This window comes from Hypanus sabinus, chromosome 6 (genome assembly GCF_030144855.1).
Source record: "Hypanus sabinus isolate sHypSab1 chromosome 6, sHypSab1.hap1, whole genome shotgun sequence".
NCBI lineage: Eukaryota > Metazoa > Chordata > Chondrichthyes > Myliobatiformes > Dasyatidae > Hypanus > Hypanus sabinus.
In genome coordinates, this window is record NC_082711.1 from 128,336,558 (window position 1) to 128,358,642 (window position 22,085).

The window sequence follows — 22,085 nt, forward strand, 5'->3', positions numbered from 1 at the left end:
CTGACTCCAATCATTTAGATAATTCCACAAAACTCTTAAACTAGTGTGACCATCTTTCCCCTACACAAAGCCTGTTCCTGGCTATTCCTGATCTGCCCCTACCTTTCCAAATATATACAGGTTTCCCCCGCTATCCGAAAGTAGAGCATTCCTATGAAACCTTTCGTAAGCCGAAGTGGTGTAAAGCGAAGAAGCAATTACCATTAATTTATATGGGAAAAATTTTTGAGCGTTCCCAGACCCAAAAAATAACCTACCAAATCATTCCAAATAGCACCAACATATACCTAAGCCTAAAATAACACCAACATATAGTAAAAGCAGGAGTGATACGATAAATACACACCCCATATAGAGTAGAAATAATGCATGACCAGTGTAGTTTCACTTACCAGAACCGGGAAGGTTTAGCCAAAAACCAATCTGTAAAAAAGTACAGCACATACACGCATTTGCGCACACCTGCCCGCGCAAGGCTTCACGGTCATGGTAGTCTTTTCAGGGTAAACACAAGTTTGAAGCAGGCACCTTTTTTCATAAAAGCGAAAATCTTCTTTGGATTTCTTTTGGTTAGCAAAAACAGGTACTAATGTAGGCCTTTTGTAAAAGCGAAGTGGCGTAAAGCAAAATTTCATAAGCAGGGGACACCTGTACAAGTCCTCTCCAGTCAATGATGTAATGCTCACTGGCATGCAGTTATTTTGCTTAACCATTTCTTTATTTATACACAAGTGAGATTTTTAATTTTACAATCACACCTTTAATTGCAAGTCCTGAAATGGTTTTATTTGTATACAAAATGGGGTCTGTTTTCTGTTCCAGAAAAACAATATATTAAAAAGCTCAAAATATAGACTGTCCTAAAAATTCAGCATACTGTCCTAAGTTCACTGTTCTACAGACTTAAATTTCTGTGTTAAACTTAGCTGTGATTTTAAAATTGAACTTAAAAGTTGTTAATCATTAAAATGGTCCTGAAATCTAAATGCATTCAAGATTCTTGCAGCATTGGTAGTGTCTCAGTTGAAGGTTTCAGTGTGTCGCTGTTTTGAATTAGAGGAAATTCGTGTGCTTTATGGCCCATGAATTAACCACGTAATAGTGCAAAATAAAACACTGCTGGCAGGAAGAATGTTACATTTACAATGGTGCAAAACTGAAACTCAACAGAATCCAACCAAGCACAATCACTACACTAGTTTACAGAATTCCTAGAAAGACATGGCTGAGCGTCAGGATGTTTTCATGTGTTATAAGCAATATTGAATTGGGTATATTATCACTGGCTTATTTGATGTGAAGTCTGTTTTATTTGTTGAGATACAGGGCAGAATAGGCTCTTCTGGTAATGCCCCTTCAGCAATCCCCAGATTTAATCCCAGTGTAATCATTTGATAATTTACAATGACCAATTAACCTACCAACCGGTATGTCTTTGGTCTCTGAGAGGAGACCCACATGGTCACGAGGGGAATGTTTGTGCTAACTGCCTCGCTAGGGATGATGAAGATGGTGGAAATGACTTTTTATTGTCATTTTGACCATAATTGCTGGTATAGTACATAGTAAAAATGAGACAACGTTTTTTCAGGACCATGGTGTTACATGACACAGTACAAAAACTAGACTGAACTATGTATAAAAAAAAACAACAACACAGAGAAAGCTACAGTAGACTACAGACTACACAGGACTGCATAAAGTGCACAAAACAGAGCAGGCATTATAATAAATAATAAACAAACCAATAGGGCAGTAGGGTGTCAGTCCAGGCTCTGGGTATTGAGGAGTCTGATAGTTTGGGGGAAGAAACTGTTACATAGTCTGGTCATGAGAGCCGGAATGCTTCGGAACCTTTTCCCAGACAGCAGGAGGGAGAAGAGTTTGTATGAGGGGTGCATGGGGTCCTTCATAATGCTGTTAGCTTTGTGGGTGCAGCATGTGGTGTAAATGTCTGTAATGGTGGAAGAGAGACCCCGATGATCTTCTCAGCTGACCTCACTATCCGCTGCAGGGTCTTGCGATCCGAGATGGTACAATTTCTGAACCAGGCAGTGATGCAGCTGCGCAGGATGCTCTCAATACAACCCTTGTAGAATGTGGTGAGGATGGTGGGGGGTGGTGGGAGATGGACTTTCCTCAGCCTTCGCAGAAAGTAGAGACACTGCTGGGCTTTCTTTGCTATGGAGCTGGTGTTGAGGGACCAGGTGAGATTCTCCGCCAGGTGAACACCAAGAAATTTGGTGCTCTTTACAATCTCTACCGAGGAGCCTTCGATGTTCAGCGGGGAGTGGTCACTCCGTGCCATCCTGAAGTCAACAACCATCTGTTTTGTTTTGTTCACTTTCAGAGACCGGTTGTTGGCTCTGCACCAGTCCGTTGTCATCAAAACGTTGGTTATAATCGATACTGTACCCGGCTGAAGCCTGAGAAGAATTTATTTGTCACATATGCCTGAAAAGCTCTAGATCCTTTTTCATAATGTTCACGAGTTCATTGACTATTCAGAAATTTGATGGTGGAGGAAAAGAAGCTATTCGTAATTCATTAAGTGTGTTGAAGTGCTTTTCCACCCAGGTTTAAATACACCTGAGTCTAGAAAACTCTCAAAGCATGTGCAGACATGGCCTCGTATGCCAAAGGTAGTGCTTTTATCAGAGTAACAAGTAGCCCTGAATTATTAATACGTAACCATCAGTCATTTGGCAATCATTTTGTGGATGATTGTCATACAGAGAGCTGCAGGACTGTGGGCTGAAGAACATGTTCCTGTAGTGTACTATTCTATGTTCTATATTGAATGACAAGGGATAATAATGCAAGGTGAAAGAGTGTTGAAGAGACAAGGTATGAATGATTAGTATAGACTGTAACTTCTCGCCATGGCTGCATGGGTTTTCTCCAGCCGCTGCAGTTTCCTCCCATATTCCAAAGACCTGCCAGTTAGTAGGTGAAGCAGTCACATAGGTGTAATTGGGTGGCACTGGCTCATTGGGCTAGAAGGGCCTGTTACTGTGCTGTATTTCTAAATAAAAGTAAAGGAAGAATCTTATCTGAAATTCCAAATGAAAGATGCTAGAAATGAAAAATTCGTAATTGCTTTTTGTTTCCAATGTGCCTATGGTTGTGAGTTGAAATCAATGTGTTGATAAAAGTGCACTAACTTAAAATGAGAATTTTATTGTTTAATTTTAGTTACAATAAGAAAATACTCTGACTGCTAAGTTAATTCTTTTGAATTCACAGGACAGTTCCAATAGCAGAAAGATTCTTTACGAGTTCAACATCACTGACAGTAAGACATGCTGCATGGTACCCCAGTGAAACTGAGGAGCCTCACGTTGCTGTATTAACCTCTGATAATTCTGTGAGGTAATGCACGTTATGTGTAAGATCACTAAAAACAAGCTAATTGATCTGAAAATGGTATTTCCGCACTTTAATGCGTTGCTGCTAGGCTACCAATGTACTCAGTGGTCACTTTATTAAGTACACCTGCTTGTTAATGCAAATATCTAATTAGCCAATCATGTGGCAGCAACTTAATACATAAAAGCATGCAGACATGGTCATGAGGTTATTGTTCAAACCAAACATCAGAGGACAAAAGGTGATCTAAGCAAATTTGAGCATGGAATCATTATTAGTGCCAGATGGGGTGGTTTGACTATCTCTGATCTCCTGAGATTTTCATGCACAACTGTCTCTAGAGTTTACAGAAAATGGTGCAGAAAAACTCAATGCATCCAGTGAGTAACAGTTCTGTGGGTGAAGACGTTTTGTTAATGAGAGAGGTCAGAGAAGAATCGCCAGTCTGGTTTTGGCAGGATGGCGACAGTAACATGCATTACGATAGTGGTGTGCAAAAGAATATTTTTGAATTCATGACTGCTAAACCTTGAAATAGATGGCTACAGCAACAGAAGACTGAGAGCGTGTAACTAATAAAGTGGCTACTGATTGTGTTTTAACACTTAGCCAGCTCACTGTCAATTCACAAAGTCAAAACTATTCAAACATAAACCCTAATGAACCATCTTATTTTTTATTAACCAATGAAATTTTCATGTAATTCTGCTATGTTATGTTTCTCCTTCCATCAGGCCATTTTGAAATGGCAGAATTCGCAAGTCCAGTACAGATTGGGAGGTGTCTGTCACTATTAGGGTCTTTTGTGTTTATAATTGCTTTTGGAGGGGCAGAACTGAATTTTTCATTTAATGTGGAATTGATCTAGACTCCAGATGAGGATGGAATATCTACATTATTTAGGTAGAAGGGAAAGGATTTGTTTGCATGGAACTGTCATCATTTAATATTGATGTTGGATCTTAAACTGGAATACTGCTGAACTATAACATCATTGGAAAGCAAAAACTAAATGCAGATCTGAAAATTTGAAATTAAAACAATGCTGGAAATACTTGGATCAGATAGCTTGTCTGAAGAGAGGAACAACAACAGTGCTTCGGGCCGATGACCCATCCTGGTGCAGATGCTTTCCAGCATTCTCTTTGTATATTAATTACATCATTATACTAGCCAATGTTAAGAGAGCAGCTAATGAAAGTTCATCTGCAGTCAATGTTTTCTCATCACAGGTTTTATGACTTAAAGCAACCTCAGAGACCCGTCAAGATGTTCTGCCTTACTCAGAGTGAAGAAGACAGTATTGTACCAACTACAAGGTAAAAGTCTATGGGAGCTGTATCTGACCTATGATTGAGTTTGAAGGAGAGTTTTCTTGGCAATAGGGATCAGAAATATTTTATTCATTCCTGATTGCCCCTGAATACGGCACTAATCCACTTTGTAGACCACTGTACTTGCGACCTGCTTGAGAATAAGATTAAAACCTGGTGTGGCCATTTTCCTATTTTATAAAAAAGGTTTATATGTCAAAAAGAGCTGACCTACTGTAGCCACAGTTTTTATATAATTTGTTCTTGCTTGACAATGGTTTGTCTATGATGTGAATCAGAATTTACATTGAGCCTTATGATCAGTTTTGTTAATATGGCCATAGTTATTGCACTTCAGCTTTCTACTGTTTGTAGAATGTGCCCAGCTCAGGTTGTTACTGTTGCTTGTGTTTTGCTTTCCACAGTAGGTCATATGCTGCAACACTGGGTGAGATTGCAGTTGCATTCGACTTTGGACCTTTGATGAATGCTCCCAGGCATCGTTCCAAAGAGGTCTTGGTTCATCCACTCTATATCCTGTATGAAAATGGAGAAACCTTCTTAATATACTGCAATCTTACTCAGAAAAGGTAATCACTGTCTATAACACTGGTCTAGATATAAGTTGAGAAGGGTGCAGCTTAGAGAATGTGCAAAAGAGTTAAATACGTAGATGTTTCAAGCGATTGTTAGATAACTTGTTTTAAAGATCCTAACAAACCCTTTGTTATTGCTGTTTGGTTACAGAAATAAAATCTTGTAGTCATTTCTCAGTTATTTGAGCTATGGAATAAAATCTGTGTTCTCAGAATTTAAGTAGTGGTGGGATGATCAGGGTTAGTGAGGGGCAGGTCGTGCATCACAAGACTGATTGAATTCTTTGAGGAAGTGACAAAACCAATTGATGAAGGTAGAGCAGTGGATGTGGTGATATGGATTTTAGTAAGTTGTTTTACAAGTTTTCTCCATGCAAGGTTCATTCAGAAAGTCAGGAGACATGGGATCCAGAATTGGCTATGTGGATTCGGAATTGCCTTGCCCATAGGAAGCAGAGGGTGGTTGTGGATGGAGTGTATTCTGCCTGGAGCTTGGTGACCAGTGGTGTTCTATAAGGGTCTGTTCTGGGACCCCTGCTCTTTTTTTATGTAAGTATCTTGGATAAGGAAATGAAAGGGTCGGTTAGTAAATTTGCAGTTGACATGAAGATTGGGGATGTTGTGGATAGTGTAGAAAGTTGTCAGTGGTTTCAATGATAGGATACAGTGATTGACTGAGAAGTGGCAGATGGAGTTTAATCCAGAGAAGTGTGAAGTGATACACTTTGGAAGGTCATACTTCAAGGCAGAATAGTTAATTGCAGGATTCTTAGCAGTATGGAGGAACAGAAGGATCTGGGGGTCGATAGATCTCTCAAAGTTGCCAGGCAAGTTGATAAAGGGTGATTAAGAAGGCATATGGTGTATTGCCTTTCATTAGTCAGAACTGAGTTCAAGCAACGTGAGGCCCTTGTGGCTAAAGGGATCAGGGGGTATGGAGAGAAAGCAGGTACAAGGTTCTGAGTTGGATGATCGGCCATGATCATACTGAATGGCGGTGCAGGCTCAAAGGGCTGAATGGCCTACTCCTGCACCTATTTTCTATGTTTCTATGAAACGATGTAGTGCTATAAAACTCTTGTTGGACCATATTTGGAGTATTGTGTTCATTTGTGGTTGCCTCATGGTAGGAAGGATATGGAAGTTTTAGAGAGGGTGCAGAGGAGGTTTACCAGAATACTGCCTGGATTAAAGTGTATTTTATGTGGAGAGGTTTTTCTCCTTGGAATGAAGGAGGGTGAGAGGTGTACAAGATAAGAGGAATGGATCAAGTAGATAGCCAGAGACTCGCAGGTTAGAAATGGCTAATAGAAAAGGGCATGATTTTGAGGTGATTGGTGGAAAGTATTGGGGAGTGTCTGTTTTTTTTTAAGTGTTATGTGTGTGGAATGCACTGCCACAAGTAGTGCTAGTGGCAGGTATGTCAGGGGCACTTAAGAGACTCTTTCAGATGTTTTAAATTTTTTTTCTTTATTTAGAAAGCACAGGAAAGGCCCTTTCAGCTCAAAGAGTAGTGCTGCCCAGCAAATCATCTATTTAACCCTAGCCTGATGACAGGAGAGTTTACATTGACCAATTAACCTACTATCTGGTATATCTTTGGGCTGAGAGGGGAAACGGGACCTTCCAGAAAAACCACATGGTCACGTGAAAACCGTACAAACTCCTTACAGGCAGTGGCAGAATTGAACTCTGAACTCCAGTGCCCTGAGCTATGATTATGCTACACTACCATGGCACATGTGGTTGAAAAGTATTAGAGCTATGTGGGAGAGGAGGGATAAAATGGTCTGAGAGTAGTTTTAAAAAGTCGGCACAACATCATGGCCCTCAGGGCCTGTACTGTGCTAAATGTTTTTGGTGCAAGCAATGCAGCTTTGCATTGCAGAAAATTGCCATATTGCCCTTTCTCTGGGGATGCAAAGGGAGGATCACATGTATGGTCAATTCTGACCAGGAGGTGCTTTTGGTTTCTTATATGCTTGTTAGTTCTCAACATTAAAAAATTTGGGACAGTAAGGGCAGTGTGGGGTGTTGGAAAGATCTCTGAGTGGTACACTGATACACTTAGATACACTTATGTGATGCTACGAGCGGATGTATTTTAACGTGTAGAAAGCACAAATTCCTCCTGACTTTCTCATGGTGAAGAAATCAAAAGTCAAGCCTGTAATTTTCTCTCCATTGACAGCAGGATAGGTTCTGGATAACTTAGTATCTCATCTGTTTGAAGTGGCAGAACAGTCAGGTTGGGATTTGACCTTGGTCAAAGGGATGGGAATGACCAAAGGCAAATGATGCTTGCATTACAATTGAGCAGAGTTTGAATGTCTTATTGGGAGGTTGGGAAAGTATGTCCCTAATGTATCTGCCTCTATCACCACCTATGGCATTGTGTTCACGCACCTACTACTCTGTATAGTTTAAAAAAAAGGAAGTGAGCTTGATGTGATTTTGTTGACATAAACTTGCAGAGAAGTATACGATCCTGTGTGTCTAAGGACTTAGGGAAGTAAATTAAATATATTTTGAACTAGCACTGCCTACCAAAAAGCGAATAGAGATGACGTATGAGCAGCTGCACAGCTTCATTATGAACCCTCTAAAGAATACTTGGCTCCAGGTGTTTGTGCTCTGATGTTCCCTTTGATACTTTAGAAATCTGAATATACAAATACTTTTAGCATAGTTCCATCCCAAATGTTCCCTTCCATTCAGGTCAATGAGGGAAGTCTCCCATTCTACCTCTAGGCAAGGAATTCCCAACCTGGGGTCTGTGGACCCTTTGTTTAATGGCCATTTGTCCATGGCATAAAAAGGTTGGGAACCCCTGCTCCAAGCTAAATGATGCAGAACTCACATTAATGTTCTCTCAATGACTGTTGTGTGAGAGCCAAGTATATTACTACACAATGAAATGGGCACTCTTAATCTTCACAATTAGCTATTATCAGCAGGAGAAGTTAATCATATCTGTAAATCTGTTTTGTCATGTTATTTCCAACCTTCTAGCACTGGTCTTATTGGAAAATTGCTGGGTCCGCTGCCCATGCACCCAGCTGCTGAGGATAATTATGGATATGATGCTTGTGCAATACTCTGCCTACCCAGTGTCCCCAACATTCTGGTCATTGCTACTCAGTCTGGCATGCTGTATCACTGCGTTGTGCTTGAGGGGGATGAAGAGGAGGATCAGATGGTAAGATTGGCAAAGTTTTTCTTTCATGTTTTTCACCTTACCCCATCCACCCACAGTGTCTTCACTCTCCAATTCACCTATTAAAGTGAAGTTTTAAGTTGATAATAGTTACTGCTACAAGTAGAGTATTATTGAAGTTGACCTTTCTCATGGCAGAGCTAGGCTTTGAATGTAAGATGCACTCTGTGGCCACTTTATTAGGTACACCTGCACTTCTGATCTTTAATGCAGAGATCTTATCAGCCAATTGTCTGGTGGCAACCCAATGCATAAAAGCCTGCAGATACGGTCAAGAGGTTCAGTTGTTATTCAGACCAAACATCACAATGGGGAAGAAATATGATGGAAGTAACTTTGATTGTTGGTGCCAGATGGGATGGATTGGATCTCAGAAACTGCTGATCTCCTAGGATTTTCACACACAGTAGTCTCTAGAGTTTACAGAGAATGGGCAAATAACAAAAAAAAATTCCAGTGAGCAGCAGCTCTGTGGGCAGAAATGCATTGTTAGTGAGTGATGTCAGAGGAGAATGGCCAGACTGGTTCAAGGTGACAGGGAGTCGACAGTAACACAAACACACATTACGACAGTGGTGTGTAGAAGAGCACTTCTTGAGTTGGATGGGCTACAGCAACGGAAGACCACAAATGTACTCAGTGGCCACTTTGTTCAATACAGGATGTAAAACAACCAAAGCAAACTACAACTTGATGGGATAACCAGCAGAAGGAATAATTACAAAGATTAACATGCAGAGTATATATTTAATTGACAAATGTTCGTAGCATTGTGAAGTGATGGATTTAGGTAAATAAATCTTTAATATTGTTCTTTTGCAATGGTGCATCGGCATCTAGAGTACAGATCAGTGGTCACTTTAATTAGTGATTTGAGTTGAGTCGGGTCATCAGACTTCAAAAGGGCTGAGGTTTATTTCCGGAGGCATCGTTTGATAAAGTAGACCTGTTATGCTTAACTTATCTGGGCCAAATGGATGGTTTTTCTCTCCATATTATTAAACATGATATTGAAAAACTGAAGTAGTACAAAAAGTATTATCCTTGATAGAAGAGTGGCCAAGTTGCAGTCACAAGGAAGGGTTGAAGTTGTTCTCTCATTTGGGGAAAAAAAAATAATGTTTGACCTGAAAGTGTCTCACCAGGTCTGTTCTAATGTTGAGTGACCAGAAGTGGATGTCATAAATAACTACCTTGTATTTATAAATGTAGGAAATTCCAAAGTCCTTGTGAGTAGTTAGAATGTTCTGCAAGTTTTTCCACTACAAATGCTAACCATTTGCTTTTTGAAATACCTACGGAGGTGATAGAAACAGAAGTCAGCCTGGAGCTCGTAAGTCAAATCGATGCATTTAACTGTTAACAAAGACTCATGAGGCAAGGAATTGGATGGTATAGTAATTGGGTAAGATGAGGATAGGAGCAGGCCTGTGTGGAGTGAATCCTCAGCATCTCCCATTCAGGCTGACAGGACAATCGTATCAACTTTTGGCTTCAATTTCTGAAATTTTTTTATTGTATGCTGATTCAAGGAATGATTTCATTAAGAATTGTAAAATTTTGATTCTGTAGGTTGAATTATATAGTTTTGAATGACGTTAGGAAATTGTCGGGTTGCTTTTTCCATGTTGCCTCTAGACTAATGAATCGTGGGACCTGAGGTGTGAGCCTATCCCTTCACTATACGTATTTGAATGTCTGGAATTGGAATTGACCCTGAAACTGGCAACAGGGGATGATGATGAGCAGCTACAATCAGATTTCTCCTGTCCAATCACATTACACAAAGGTGAACTATATTTCTTTGTATTTCATATGTATTTTGTATGAATAATAGTTCACATGCTTGACACTAAATGTAGCTGAAGTAATGCTGCACACAATTAAACTGATGTCTTGTTATGGCAACTAAATATCTGTTCTACCCTATGTGTGTAAGGATGATACTGATTAGCTTTTCCTTGTCATACAGTTTCAGTTTGTGCCATTTAACTGTAGTCTCCAAGTGGTATAATTTTTTTTGCATTGGTATAATATTCTCGTTGCAGATTCACTATGTCCTACGCGTTATCATTGCACGCACATTGCTGGTGTCCACAGCATTGGGCTAACGTGGGTCAATAAACTGGAGCAATTTCTCCTTACGGGTAAGTCTGTCATTTCAACGTTTAACAATCAAAAGGTTGTCTTGCAATCACTATTGATTTTAAAGACAAAATAGTGTGATTAATCTGTTTGTTTTAATCTTTGTGACATGTAATATTGTATGAGAAGGAATGGATTCCTTTTGGTTCATTTATGTTGTTAAAGTAGGATTTTAAAATTTTGCTAATTCACTTTTCCTGCTTGTTCATGGAGAGGAACGGAAAGGAAATACCCACCAGGAAAGTTAGGAAAGAGCTTTCAAGTCAAGGAGAGAGCAAACCACAGAAAAGAAGAAAAATGGGATTAAAATTGTTGTTGATGGGATGGATAAGCACCAGCACAGACAAGATGGGCTAGATGGTCTTTATTCTGTGTAAAAGAGCAGATGGTATCAATGATGCAACAGCTTGTAGGTGGAGAACTGTTGATGATTAGTTTCCTTTCTGCTCAAATACTTAATATCCTCAAAGGATCTACCTGGTCTGTTTTTCTTTTACATTGCTTAGCAATCTCAATGTTCCAGCATCTGACTCAACAGGGCGCCAATTCCTAAATACGCAGGGCCCACTTGAATTTATAATAAAAGCTCTACTATGTAACATTTTTAAAAAATAAATAAACTATGTTGAGGTATTAATTGGAACAACATCAGGTAGTCCAGAAAATCTGTTGGTCTGCACCATCAGTAGTACAACTTAATGGGGTTTCACTATAGCTATTTGTATATTTTAAGGAGTGCTCGTGTGTGATTGCTATTTTGATAATGATAATTCATGATTTTCCTTTAATAGAAGAACAAGATAAAACTTGCCTCCAGGAATTGGCAGCAGAGCAGAAATGCATAGTGGAACATATTCTGTGCACGAAGCCACTGCCATGCAGGTATTGCTGCTTTGTTCTGAACACCAAACACTTTGAGAAACCCAGTTTCGTTTGTTATCCTCTGGTTTATTAGCCTGGCTGGGGATAGGCCCTAATCTTCTAAATCTGAAGTTGTACTGTGGAAGATTAAAGTTGAGGCAAATTTATAATTTAAAGTGAACTAGCCCAGTAAGCAAAACGGCAAGTGGGGAAGATCTGATTAGCTAAACTGCATATATTTAATGCAAGGTAGACACAGTATAATGCATTGTTACAAGAATCACCCTTGTAATAATGATGAGGGAGGCACTGAGAGAATCTGTAATTATCGACAAGTACCTTTAACGTCTAAACTAACGAGTACGTGAAGCCATACACTACCTGTTTGTACACCCACTAAGTTTCCCTGACTCTACTGAATAGTCAAAAGAATAGAAAAGGTAACACCTGGGTAGGCATTCCTCGTGCCAATTCACTCTTCACGTATTCCACACAGGGTCGCTCACTTTTGTATCTGCAGTGGTCATTCTTCAAAGTTACTGCTGCCAGCGCACATGAAGCATCCACTTTTATATCCATTCCTATCAATTCAAATATTGTATTCCAGTATCATTAACTTTAGGTCACCTGATTGACTTTTAACACCTTTATTGGTTCTGCTTCAAGCTAGTATCCATTTATTACCCTCTTCAGCAAGTGATAATAGTTAATTTATGTTCTTAATCAGCAACCAGCTTAGATTACACATGACAAATATAGACCCCAACATTCACAAACCTGCATGGTATATTCAACCAGAAAACACCTCACAAATAACTTCTTATTTGGAACTGATCTCTAGTCCAGCAGATTACCTGGAGCATCATTATGTCAGCTTTAAAACATTAAGCCAAGCAACTCCATCATCTTCCTCATGGCAAGAACAAAGGCAATTGGTCTGTCTGCTTGCACTGTCCTTGATTCATTTGAATTTGCTGATTTGTAGACTGTAGTTCTTCCTGGCCAACACCATGATGTCAGGTATGGATTATTATGGAACTAAGATATTGTAGCCATTGAGGTCATGTAGTCATAGTTGAGGTGGGCAGAATTGGCAGCTCAGAGTTTCAGGGTACAATTGCTACAGGAATGGTAGAGAGGAGGAAGAAGCAGGAACACTAGTACCTAAAGAAGATAGTATTTTATTTAGAAAGAAATTAGCAAAGGCTTTGCTTTTACCATCTTGTTTTTTCTTTTACAAATTCATATAGTCAGCCTGCACCAATCAAAGGATTCTGGATCATTTCAGATCTCTCTCTAGGAGCTGCAATGATTTGCATTATGGATACATATGAATGCATCATAAGACAATTACTGTAAGTATTGGGTATAATTTTCACGCTCTTTCCTGTAATATGGTTAATGAATGGCCACTTGGACAAAGGACTGAAAGTTGCCTGTCTCGGGTGTGTTGAGGCAAGGATGATGAACAAGAGCAATGGTGTTTGAATTGCATGATTAAAGTCAAAATTATGTGGGCTAGGAAGAAACGAGAAATCTGCAGATGCTGGAACATGGCCACAAGGCCATCAATTCTGTCATTCAGATCATTGATATATAACATGAAAAGATGTGGTTCCAATACTGAACCCTAGAGAACATCACCAACACTGGTAGCCAACCTGAAAAGGCCTCCCTCTTTATTCCCAATCTTTGTCTCCTGCCAGTCAGCCAATCTTCTATCCATCCTAGTATCATTCCTGTAATACACGGTCTCTTATCTTGTTAAGCAGTCTCATGTGCGGCACCTTGTCAAAAGCCTTCGAAAAATCCAAGTAAGCAACATCCACAGACTCTCCTTTGTCTATCCTGCCTGCTATTTCCCCAAAGAATTCAGATTTATCAGGTAAGATTTCCCCTGAAAGAAACCACGCTGACTTTGAAGTACGTTATCATGTGTCTCCAACTACCCTAAAACCTCACCTTTAATAATGGACTCCCAATAGTTTTCAACCACTGAAGCTAACTGGCCTACTTTCTTCTGCTTTCCTCCCTTCTTAAAGAATGGAGTTAGATTTGCAATTTTCTAGTCCTCTGGAACTATTCCGAAATCTAGTGATTCTTGATAGATCATTACTAATGTCTTCACAATCTATTTCAGAACCTTGGGGTATATTCCACCAAGCCCAGGTGACTTGTCCACCTTCAGAACTTTCAGCTTTCCAAGCATCTTCTCCTTAGTAATAGCAAGTACACTCACTTTTTAGCCTAACACTCTCAAACTCTGGCATACTGTGCTTTTACAGTGAAGACTGACACAAAATACTTATTTAATTTGTCTGTCATTTCTTTGTCCCCATTACTACCTCTCCAGCATCTTTTTCCTACAGTGTAGGAATTCACTCTTGCCTCTTTTACTCCTTGTATATCTGAAAAAAATGTTTGCATTGTCTTACTGGCTTTTATGGCCTTTATATTACTCCTGGTGACTTTTTAGCTACCTTCTATCAATCTATAAAAGCTTCCCAATCTTCTAACTTTCCACTACTTGCTTGCTATGTTATGTGCCCACTGTTTTGTTTTTAACTTCCTTCGTCAATCATGGTTGCCCAAGTTTCTGCCTAATCGTGCCATATATCCCTCTCCGTCAATTAAACACTTTTTCATACTCACTACTCTTATTCCTGTCCAAGGCTATGGTAAAGATCATGGAGTTGTGATCACTGTCCCCAAATACCCACATGATCGGTCACCTGACAAGACTCATTTCCTATTACTCGATCCAATATGGCTTCTCCTGTCTACATCAGGAATCATTTCTGGGCACACCTAACAATCTCTGTCCCACTTGAACTTTGTACTGAGGAGGTACCAATTAACGTTGGGGAAGTTGAAGTTGGTCACTGATATAGACAATAGACAGTAGGTGCAGGAGTAGGCCATTTGCCCTTCTAGACAGCACCGCCATTCACTGTGATCATGGCTGATCATCCACAATCAGTACCCCGTTCCTGCCCTCTCCCCATGTCCCTTGACCCCGCTATCTATAAGAGCTCTATCTAACTCTCTCTTGAATGCATCCAGAGACTTGGCCTCCACTGCCTTCTGGGGCAGAGCATTCCACATATCCACCACTCTCTGGGTGAAAAAGGTTTTCCGCATCTCTGTTCTAAATGGCCTACCCCTTATTCTTAAACTGTGGCCTCTAGTTCTGGACTCACCCATCAGTGGGAACATGCTTCCTGCCTCCAGTGTGTCCAATCCCTTAATAATCTTATATGTTTCAATCAGATCCCCTCTCATCCTTCTAAATTCCAGTGTATACAAGCCCAGTTGCTCCAATCTTTCAACATATGACAGTCCCGCCATTCCGGGAATTAACCTTGTGAACCTACGCTGCACTCCCTCAATAGCAAAAATGTCCCTCCTCAAATTTGGAGACCAAAGCTGCACACAATACTCCAGGTGGTGTCTCACCAGGGCCCTGTACAGCTGCAGAAGGACCTCTTTACTCCTATACTCAATTCCTCTTGTCATATTTCCCAGTTCTGCCACCCATTCTGTTCCTCTGTGTCTCTTGCTATTGTGATGTCTACAGAATAGTCCCAGTGGAGTGATTGTGTCATTCCTATTTCTGACTTGCACCCACTCACAGTAGGTGATCCTTCTATGGTGTCCTCCCTTTCTGCAGCTTTCTTTAAACCCCAGAGCATCCAGCAACCGTTCCTGCTCGTGTGAAAGCAAAGTCTCTGTAATGGTCACAATGTCTATTTCCATGTACTTTTCTGTACTCAAGTTCCTAACCCTTATTCCTGATAAGTTTGGGTGTAACCTGCCCCTATTGCATGGTCATACCCACAGATCCCAATGATCTAACTTTCTGAAATCCTGCCTCCTGCATCATCTTGCCACACGTTTATTTGTGATATCCTATTCCTACCCACACTGGGAATCCGGAAACTACTCCTGAATTTTACTTCCATCTTAGTTAGCTCTCTCTATTCACTTTCCAAGGCTTCATCCCTTTCCTAGTTATGTCATTCATACCAATATCTATAATGACTTCTGGCTGCTCAACCTCTCCCTTAAGAATGGTTTGGACTTGATCTGAAATGTCCCTGACCCTGGTATCTAGGAGGTAACATACAGTCTGGATGTCTCATTTCCACAGACTCTCCTATGTCTCCTGTGTGTTCCCCAGACAATTGAATCCTTTCATTTGCCACTCTCTTCTCCTGCACCCCTTCCTTGCTGAGCCACAGAGCCAGACTATGTTAGAGCCCTGGTCACTGTGGCTTTCCACTAGTATGTTTCCCTCATCCCTGATAGTATCCAAGGTGGTATTCTTGTTATTGAAGCTAACAGCCACAAGGGCACTCTTCACTATTTGATAAACCCTTTCCCTCTCCTGACAGTCACTCAACTATATGCCTGCTAGCAACTTGCTTGTCACTGCCTCCCTTTAGTTTCAGTCAATCAACCCCTCATTCTTCCAAATGATTGTAGGTCATCCAGCTCCAGTTCCCTGCTGCAGACTGCAATGAGCTGCAGACAGTTACATTTTCAGCTGTAGAAATCAACAGAGGGGCACACCACTGCCCTGTATACCATTCTCACTGCTCTGCCTGTGCAATAATGAAGGAAAGAGAAACTTGCCTGAAAGGTAGAAAGAGTGCAGAGATTTACAGGGGTGTTTGTTGGGACTCAAAGCACTGAGTTATGGAGAGAAACTGAGCAGTTTGGAACTTGTTTCTTTGGAGCATAGAGGAATAAGGGGTGATCTTGGAGGTGTACAAAATTGAAGGGCATAGGAAGAGTGAATGTGCAGTCTGTTTTCCAGGGTTGAGGTTTCAAACCTGGAGGACGGATTTAGGGTGAGGTTTAATAATAAACTGAGAGGCAACTACTGCACCCTGTATTGTATTTGGAATGACTTCCCAGAGGAAGTGCTCGGGTGGGTATATTAACAACATTTATAAGGTACCTGAACAGGTGCTTGGATAGGAAAAGTTCAGATAAAGAAGTATGGGCCAAACGCAAGCAGTGAGACCATCTTGGGCAGTAATCTGGGTTAGCTGGGCTGAACGGCCTTTATCATGCTGTATGACACTACAACTGCCCTACCCTATCTACAGCTCACTGGCCTGTAGTTATCTGGCTTATCTCTGCTGCTATCCTCCAGTCTCTTAGTACTTATCTGTGGCAAAGGTACAAAAGCTTTGCCAGGGGCTCAGTGATCTCTGCAGCTCCCATAACATCCTAATATATAGCTGCTTAGCTCCTTAGAGTTTATCCATCTTTTACTAAATTTGGATAAATGTTACCAAGGATGAAAGCATTTCAAGACCTTCATACTTAGTAATATTGATATGTTCCAAGTTGACATAGTTCCTTTCCGGGCTCACTATCTTCCACAAACGAGAAAATCTGCAGACGCTGGAAATCCGAGCAACACACGTAAAATGTTGGATGAGCTCGGCAGGTCAGGCAGCATCTATGGAAAGTATAGTCGATGTTTCAGGCTGAAACCCTTTGGCAGGACTGAGGGGAGAAAAGCTGAGGAGGAGCTTTATTTCTTAATCCTTCACAAAATTCTTTACGTCTCCACCTAGATAGGTAATCATAGTAATTTATAATAAATAAAAGTCAATGTAACAGAGAGTACACTCAGATCAGTGTGAGTACATCAGTCTGATGGCCTGGTGGAAGAAGCTGTCCCAGAGCCTGTCGGTCCTGGCTTTTATGCTGCGGTATCATTTCCTGGATGGTAGCAGCTGGAATAGATTGTGATTAGAGTGACTCGGGTCTCCAATGAACATATGGGCCCTTTTTACACACCTGCCTTTGTATGTCCTGAATCATGGGAAGTTCACAACCACAGATGCACTGGGCTGTCTGCACCACTCTCTGCAGAGTCCTGCGATTAAAGGAGGTACAGTTCCCAAACCAGGCACTGATGCAGCCAGTCAGGATGCTCTCAATTGTGCCCTTGTAGAAAGTCCTTAGGATTTGGGGGCCCATACCAAACTCCCTCAACTGTCTGAAGTGAAAGAGGCGCTGTTGTGTCTTTTTCACCACACAGCCTGTATGTACAGACTATGTGAGGTCCTCGGTGATGAGAATGCCGATGAACTTAAAGCTGTTTACCCTCTCAACCCCAGATCCATGGATCTCAATAGGGGTTATCCCATCTCCATTCCTCCTGTAATCCACAACCAGCAAAGTTTTTGCGACATTGAGGAAGAAGTTGTTTTCTTGACACTACTGTGTCAGAGAGGTGACTTCTTCCCTGTAAGCCACTTTGAGATAAGGCCAATCAATGTAGCATTGTCGGCAAATTTAATGAGCAGATTGGGCTGTGGATGGTGACACAGTCACTGGTATGCAGGGAGTAAAGGAGGGGACTCAGTACGCAGCCCTGAGGGGCTCCTGTATTGAGAGTCAGAGGGTTGGAGGTGAGGGGACCCACTCTTAACACCTGCTGGCGATCGGACAGGAAGTCCAGGCTTCAGCTGCACAAGGCAGGGTCAAGGCCGAGGTCTCTGAGCTTCTTGTCGAGTCTGGATGGAACTATGGTATTGAATGCTGAACTGTAGTCCGAGAACAGTATTCTCACATGAGCATCCTTCTTCTCCAGATGTGTAAGGGTGGTATGTAGAGCAGTGGCTATTGTGTCATCTGTCATCGGCTGTGTCGGTAGGCGAATTTAAAAGGCGGAGGGAAGGGAGGGAAAACCACTAGGTGAAACCGGGAGCGGAAGGCATGAAGTAAAGAGCTAGAGAGTTGATTGTTGAGATGAGGTGAGGGAGGAAAAAGGGGATAGGAAATGGAGAAGTGGGGGTAGGGAGGCATTACTGGAAGTTTGAGAAGTCGACATTCATGACATCAGGTTGGGAGCTACCCAAACGGAATATAAGGTGTTATGTAAGGAATACAAGGTGAACACATTAATTGACCCCTACAGACTCCCAGGTGAAGTGTCACCTCACATGGAAGGACTGTTTATCGCCCTGGGTGATAGTGAGGGAGGAGGTATAGGGTCTTGTCCTCACCAACCACCCCACCCTATGCATCCAGCATGCAAATCTCCAAAACGTGCCACCTCCAATGGGATCCCACCACCAAGCACATCTTTCTCTTCCCGCCCTCCCCCCCCGCCCACTTTCTGCTTACTGGAGGGATCACTCCCTACACAACTCCATTGTCCTCTGATCTCTGTCCTGGCACTTATCCTTGCAAGCGGTGCAAGAGCTACACCTCCTCCCTCACCACCATTCATGTCAGCACAATAAATACAAACAGCAAGTATTAAGGCCTCACCATTTGCCATGTCTTCACACACAATTAGCACACTAATCCTTAAGGGAATCTCTCTCCATATCTCCTCTTTCGCTCTTAGACTTAAAAATCAAGATTTTTCTGAACTTGCCTGCCAGATGTGTACTCCTAAATCTGTAATACTAATGGGGTTCATTTGATCCCAGCTACCTGTACCTGATAAATGCCCCTTTTTTCTGACCAGACTCTGAATATCCCTAGTCAACCAAGATTCCCTAATCCTGGTAGTCTTGCCTTCATTCTAACAGGAACATACTGGTCCTGAATTTTTACTATCTCACTTTAAAGTAGTGGTCGCCAACCCGTCGATCTTTGAGACTTTCCCAGTAGATCCCAAAAACAAGAAAAATAAATACACAAATATTGTTGAGAGATTGTTTCCGTGTTGCAGGGTTTTAGTTCCGTTCTTTCTGCCCAGTGCGTGTGCGTGTAACTCCCCCGCCACACACTACAGTGTACTTCAGTGGTCCCCAACCACCGGGCCGCAAGGAAACGATACGAGTCAGCTGCACCTTTCCTCATTCCCTGTCACGCCCACTGTTGAACTTGAATACACGCGAGGTCATCGGTCGCCTAAACGCAGTGATACCCTAGTGCCAGGGATCACTGGTTGGCCTCGGGCGGCCGGCGGGAAGTGCCGTTGCTACTGGCCAGGAGCGCGGACAGATGGGTACCACCTCTGAACCTGTTTAGCACCCTGAATGACATGGGGAACCCGGTGCTAAAATATTCGCAGACGACCTAATCCAGCTCAGAGTTCCGTAAGTACCTGACCTCGTCCTCTCACCCCACCCACGACCAGCCGCAACTGGCCAAGGCGTCTGGGTGGGAGGCTGGAGCTCGGGCCCAGAGGCTGTCTAATGAGGCAATGAAGCCCTCAAACCTGCTTTGCTACCCTGAGTCCAAGCACCCTGCGCTGAAAGACAAAACGTGAGCAAGCGGGACAGAAGCTAAGTACCGAGAGCCGCGAAAATGCAAAGAAGGGTGGGTACCCCTGGTGTTTATCCCTAATTTCTACTTCCGGACTGCAGGGTTTTACTTTCCTGTCTTTTCTGCTCCAGTGCGCATGCTAATCGATCTGGGGTCGATCTTGCCTTCCACTAAGGCCGAGGTAGGGGATCTTTGGGCTTCAAAAGATTGGTGACCACTACTTTAAAGTGTCACAGTTGTCAGAAGCCTCTTTATCTGCAAACAGTCTCACCCAATCAATGTCATTAAAATTAGCTTCCACCACCACTCCCACAATCCTATCAATCCCAGTCTGGGATTTTAAATATATCTTATTCCATGTCTATATCTTGAAACTGAAAGATTTATAGTGACTATCTCCTAATGTGCTCTCTGCACTGACATATCAACCACTAAGCTGATATAATGAAGATGAAAAAGAAAATTTAAGAATATCTTCCTTTGCTGAATACTTCGTGTCTTGATCGTTATGTAATGGATTTTCCAATTGTTCGCAGGGCAACCACACGACCAGTGTCACCGCCACTACTGTGTTCCAACCCAGACACCAGCTCCATAGTATCACCACTGCGGAACTTCTCCAGCAGTTCCTTCGAGCAACACATCGCCAACATTTTGCGTCGCAATACAACAAATCCATTGCATCTGAGGTGGTGATTTTAACCTGTACTGTGCACTCATTGCTTGCAGTTATGTTCCTGACTGAAATGCAACCTAGCAAAATGGCTTAAAATGTTTTTATATAACATCCCTGATAAACTAATGTGTAGAGGCACAATGTAGTGTTGAAGGTTGAAGAAAAGAGCATTTGCAAGTTTAGTTGGCCAGCAATAAATTGGGCAAACTCTATTTATGTTGACCATCTTCCACTGTACTGTCCCATAACTGAAGTGTAAATGACACGATTGTTTGGTATGTTGAACTTTAGGTGTGTTGCAGGATTAATTTTTTCTGTAATTTGGCAGTTATATTACTAAATTATTAGTTGGTCAGTGTAAATAATGCAATAGAATGAGGTGATACTCCTCATCAATAAAGTGGTGTTGCCATTTTTAACGTGATTTGCAAACATGGAGGACACAGATTCTGTAACTGGTTGTCAGAAGTCTCATGTACTTGTGCTGTGCTGCTTATTCATTCTTGCCTGCATTATTTAGTAACCCCATTGGTGTATACTGTTCTTGCCCGAATTGTGTATGTTTTTTTTTCTATTCTGTTGCATCCTGTTTACGATGCAATAAGGCTTGTATAGATTCAGGAACAGTTAATACCCTACAACCATCAAAACTGGCACAGATAACTTCAATCACCACTACTCTGAATTGATTCTGTGACCTACGAGCTCACTTTCAAGGGCTTTCTTACAACTTGTGTTCACTGTATTATTTTTATTCGCACAGTTTGTCTTTTGTACATTGGTTGTCAGTCTTAGAACGTAGTTTTTGTAAAATTATGCTGCAAGTTTCTGGCTCTACATGTGATTTAATGGTGCCACTGTAACATAGTTGTTAGCACGACACTTTTGCAGCTCGGTGACAGAGCTCAGAGTTCAACCCCAGCACCATCTGTAAGGAGTATGCACGTCATCCCCATGGAATGCATAAGCTTTCCTGGGTGCTCAATTTCCTCCCACCATCCAAAGACTTACCAGGTCGGTGAATTAGTTCTTGTAAATTGTCCCACGATTAGGTTAGGGTGAATCAGGGTTGTCAGGCTCAACGGGCCAGAAGGGCCTGCTCCATGCTGGATCACTAAATAAATAGGTCTCAAAGTAGTGAATAGTAACATATACCTTGATAACAAATTTACTCTAAACTATGCCATGGTTAGACATTTTAGTTCATGCAATTGTATTAACCAAGTAGTCGTATCTCATTAATTCAGAGCTTCAGATGCAGAGGGAACTCCGCCACCACAAGAGTGCTTGCAGCTTTTGAGTCGAGCCACCCAAGTTTTCAGAGAAGAATACATCCTCAAACAGGCTCTTGCAAGAGAAGAGATATCACGGAGGTAATCCTCTAGGTCATTTATAACATGAATTAAAATCAGTGCTACACACTGTTTTTGTCAATTGGCCCAGACATTCCAAGGTTGAGTTGTATGAAATGTGTTGTAGTGCAACAAAACAGTGGTTTTCTTCCAAGCTTCCTGAATTTTTCAAACCCTGGATTAAATTTTACACTGCTTTATCACCAAGTTAATTCTGATGGCTTTTTTTTTCTTGATCTCTCTGTCTCTGAGGCAGTATTGGGGCAAAAGTTTGGCTGATGTGTGCAGAATTTTGAGTCTTGATATTTT

General features: G+C 41.6%; 1 protein-coding gene across 1 annotated transcript in view; it reads left to right on the forward strand.

Annotated features, from left to right (window-relative positions):
* The window catches only part of nup88 (nucleoporin 88), a 32,859-nt gene that overhangs the window by 4,135 nt on the left and 6,639 nt on the right, over positions 1 to 22,085 (forward strand). Inside the window, exons 3-12 of the mRNA XM_059972914.1 lie at positions 3,247 to 3,372; positions 4,602 to 4,688; positions 5,108 to 5,272; positions 8,291 to 8,477; positions 10,134 to 10,284; positions 10,544 to 10,642; positions 11,432 to 11,522; positions 12,752 to 12,856; positions 20,285 to 20,437; positions 21,672 to 21,797. Of these exons, the coding sequence (XP_059828897.1) occupies positions 3,247 to 3,372; positions 4,602 to 4,688; positions 5,108 to 5,272; positions 8,291 to 8,477; positions 10,134 to 10,284; positions 10,544 to 10,642; positions 11,432 to 11,522; positions 12,752 to 12,856; positions 20,285 to 20,437; positions 21,672 to 21,797 (1,290 nt within the window). The remainder of the gene's footprint in view (positions 1 to 3,246; positions 3,373 to 4,601; positions 4,689 to 5,107; positions 5,273 to 8,290; positions 8,478 to 10,133; positions 10,285 to 10,543; positions 10,643 to 11,431; positions 11,523 to 12,751; positions 12,857 to 20,284; positions 20,438 to 21,671; positions 21,798 to 22,085) is intronic.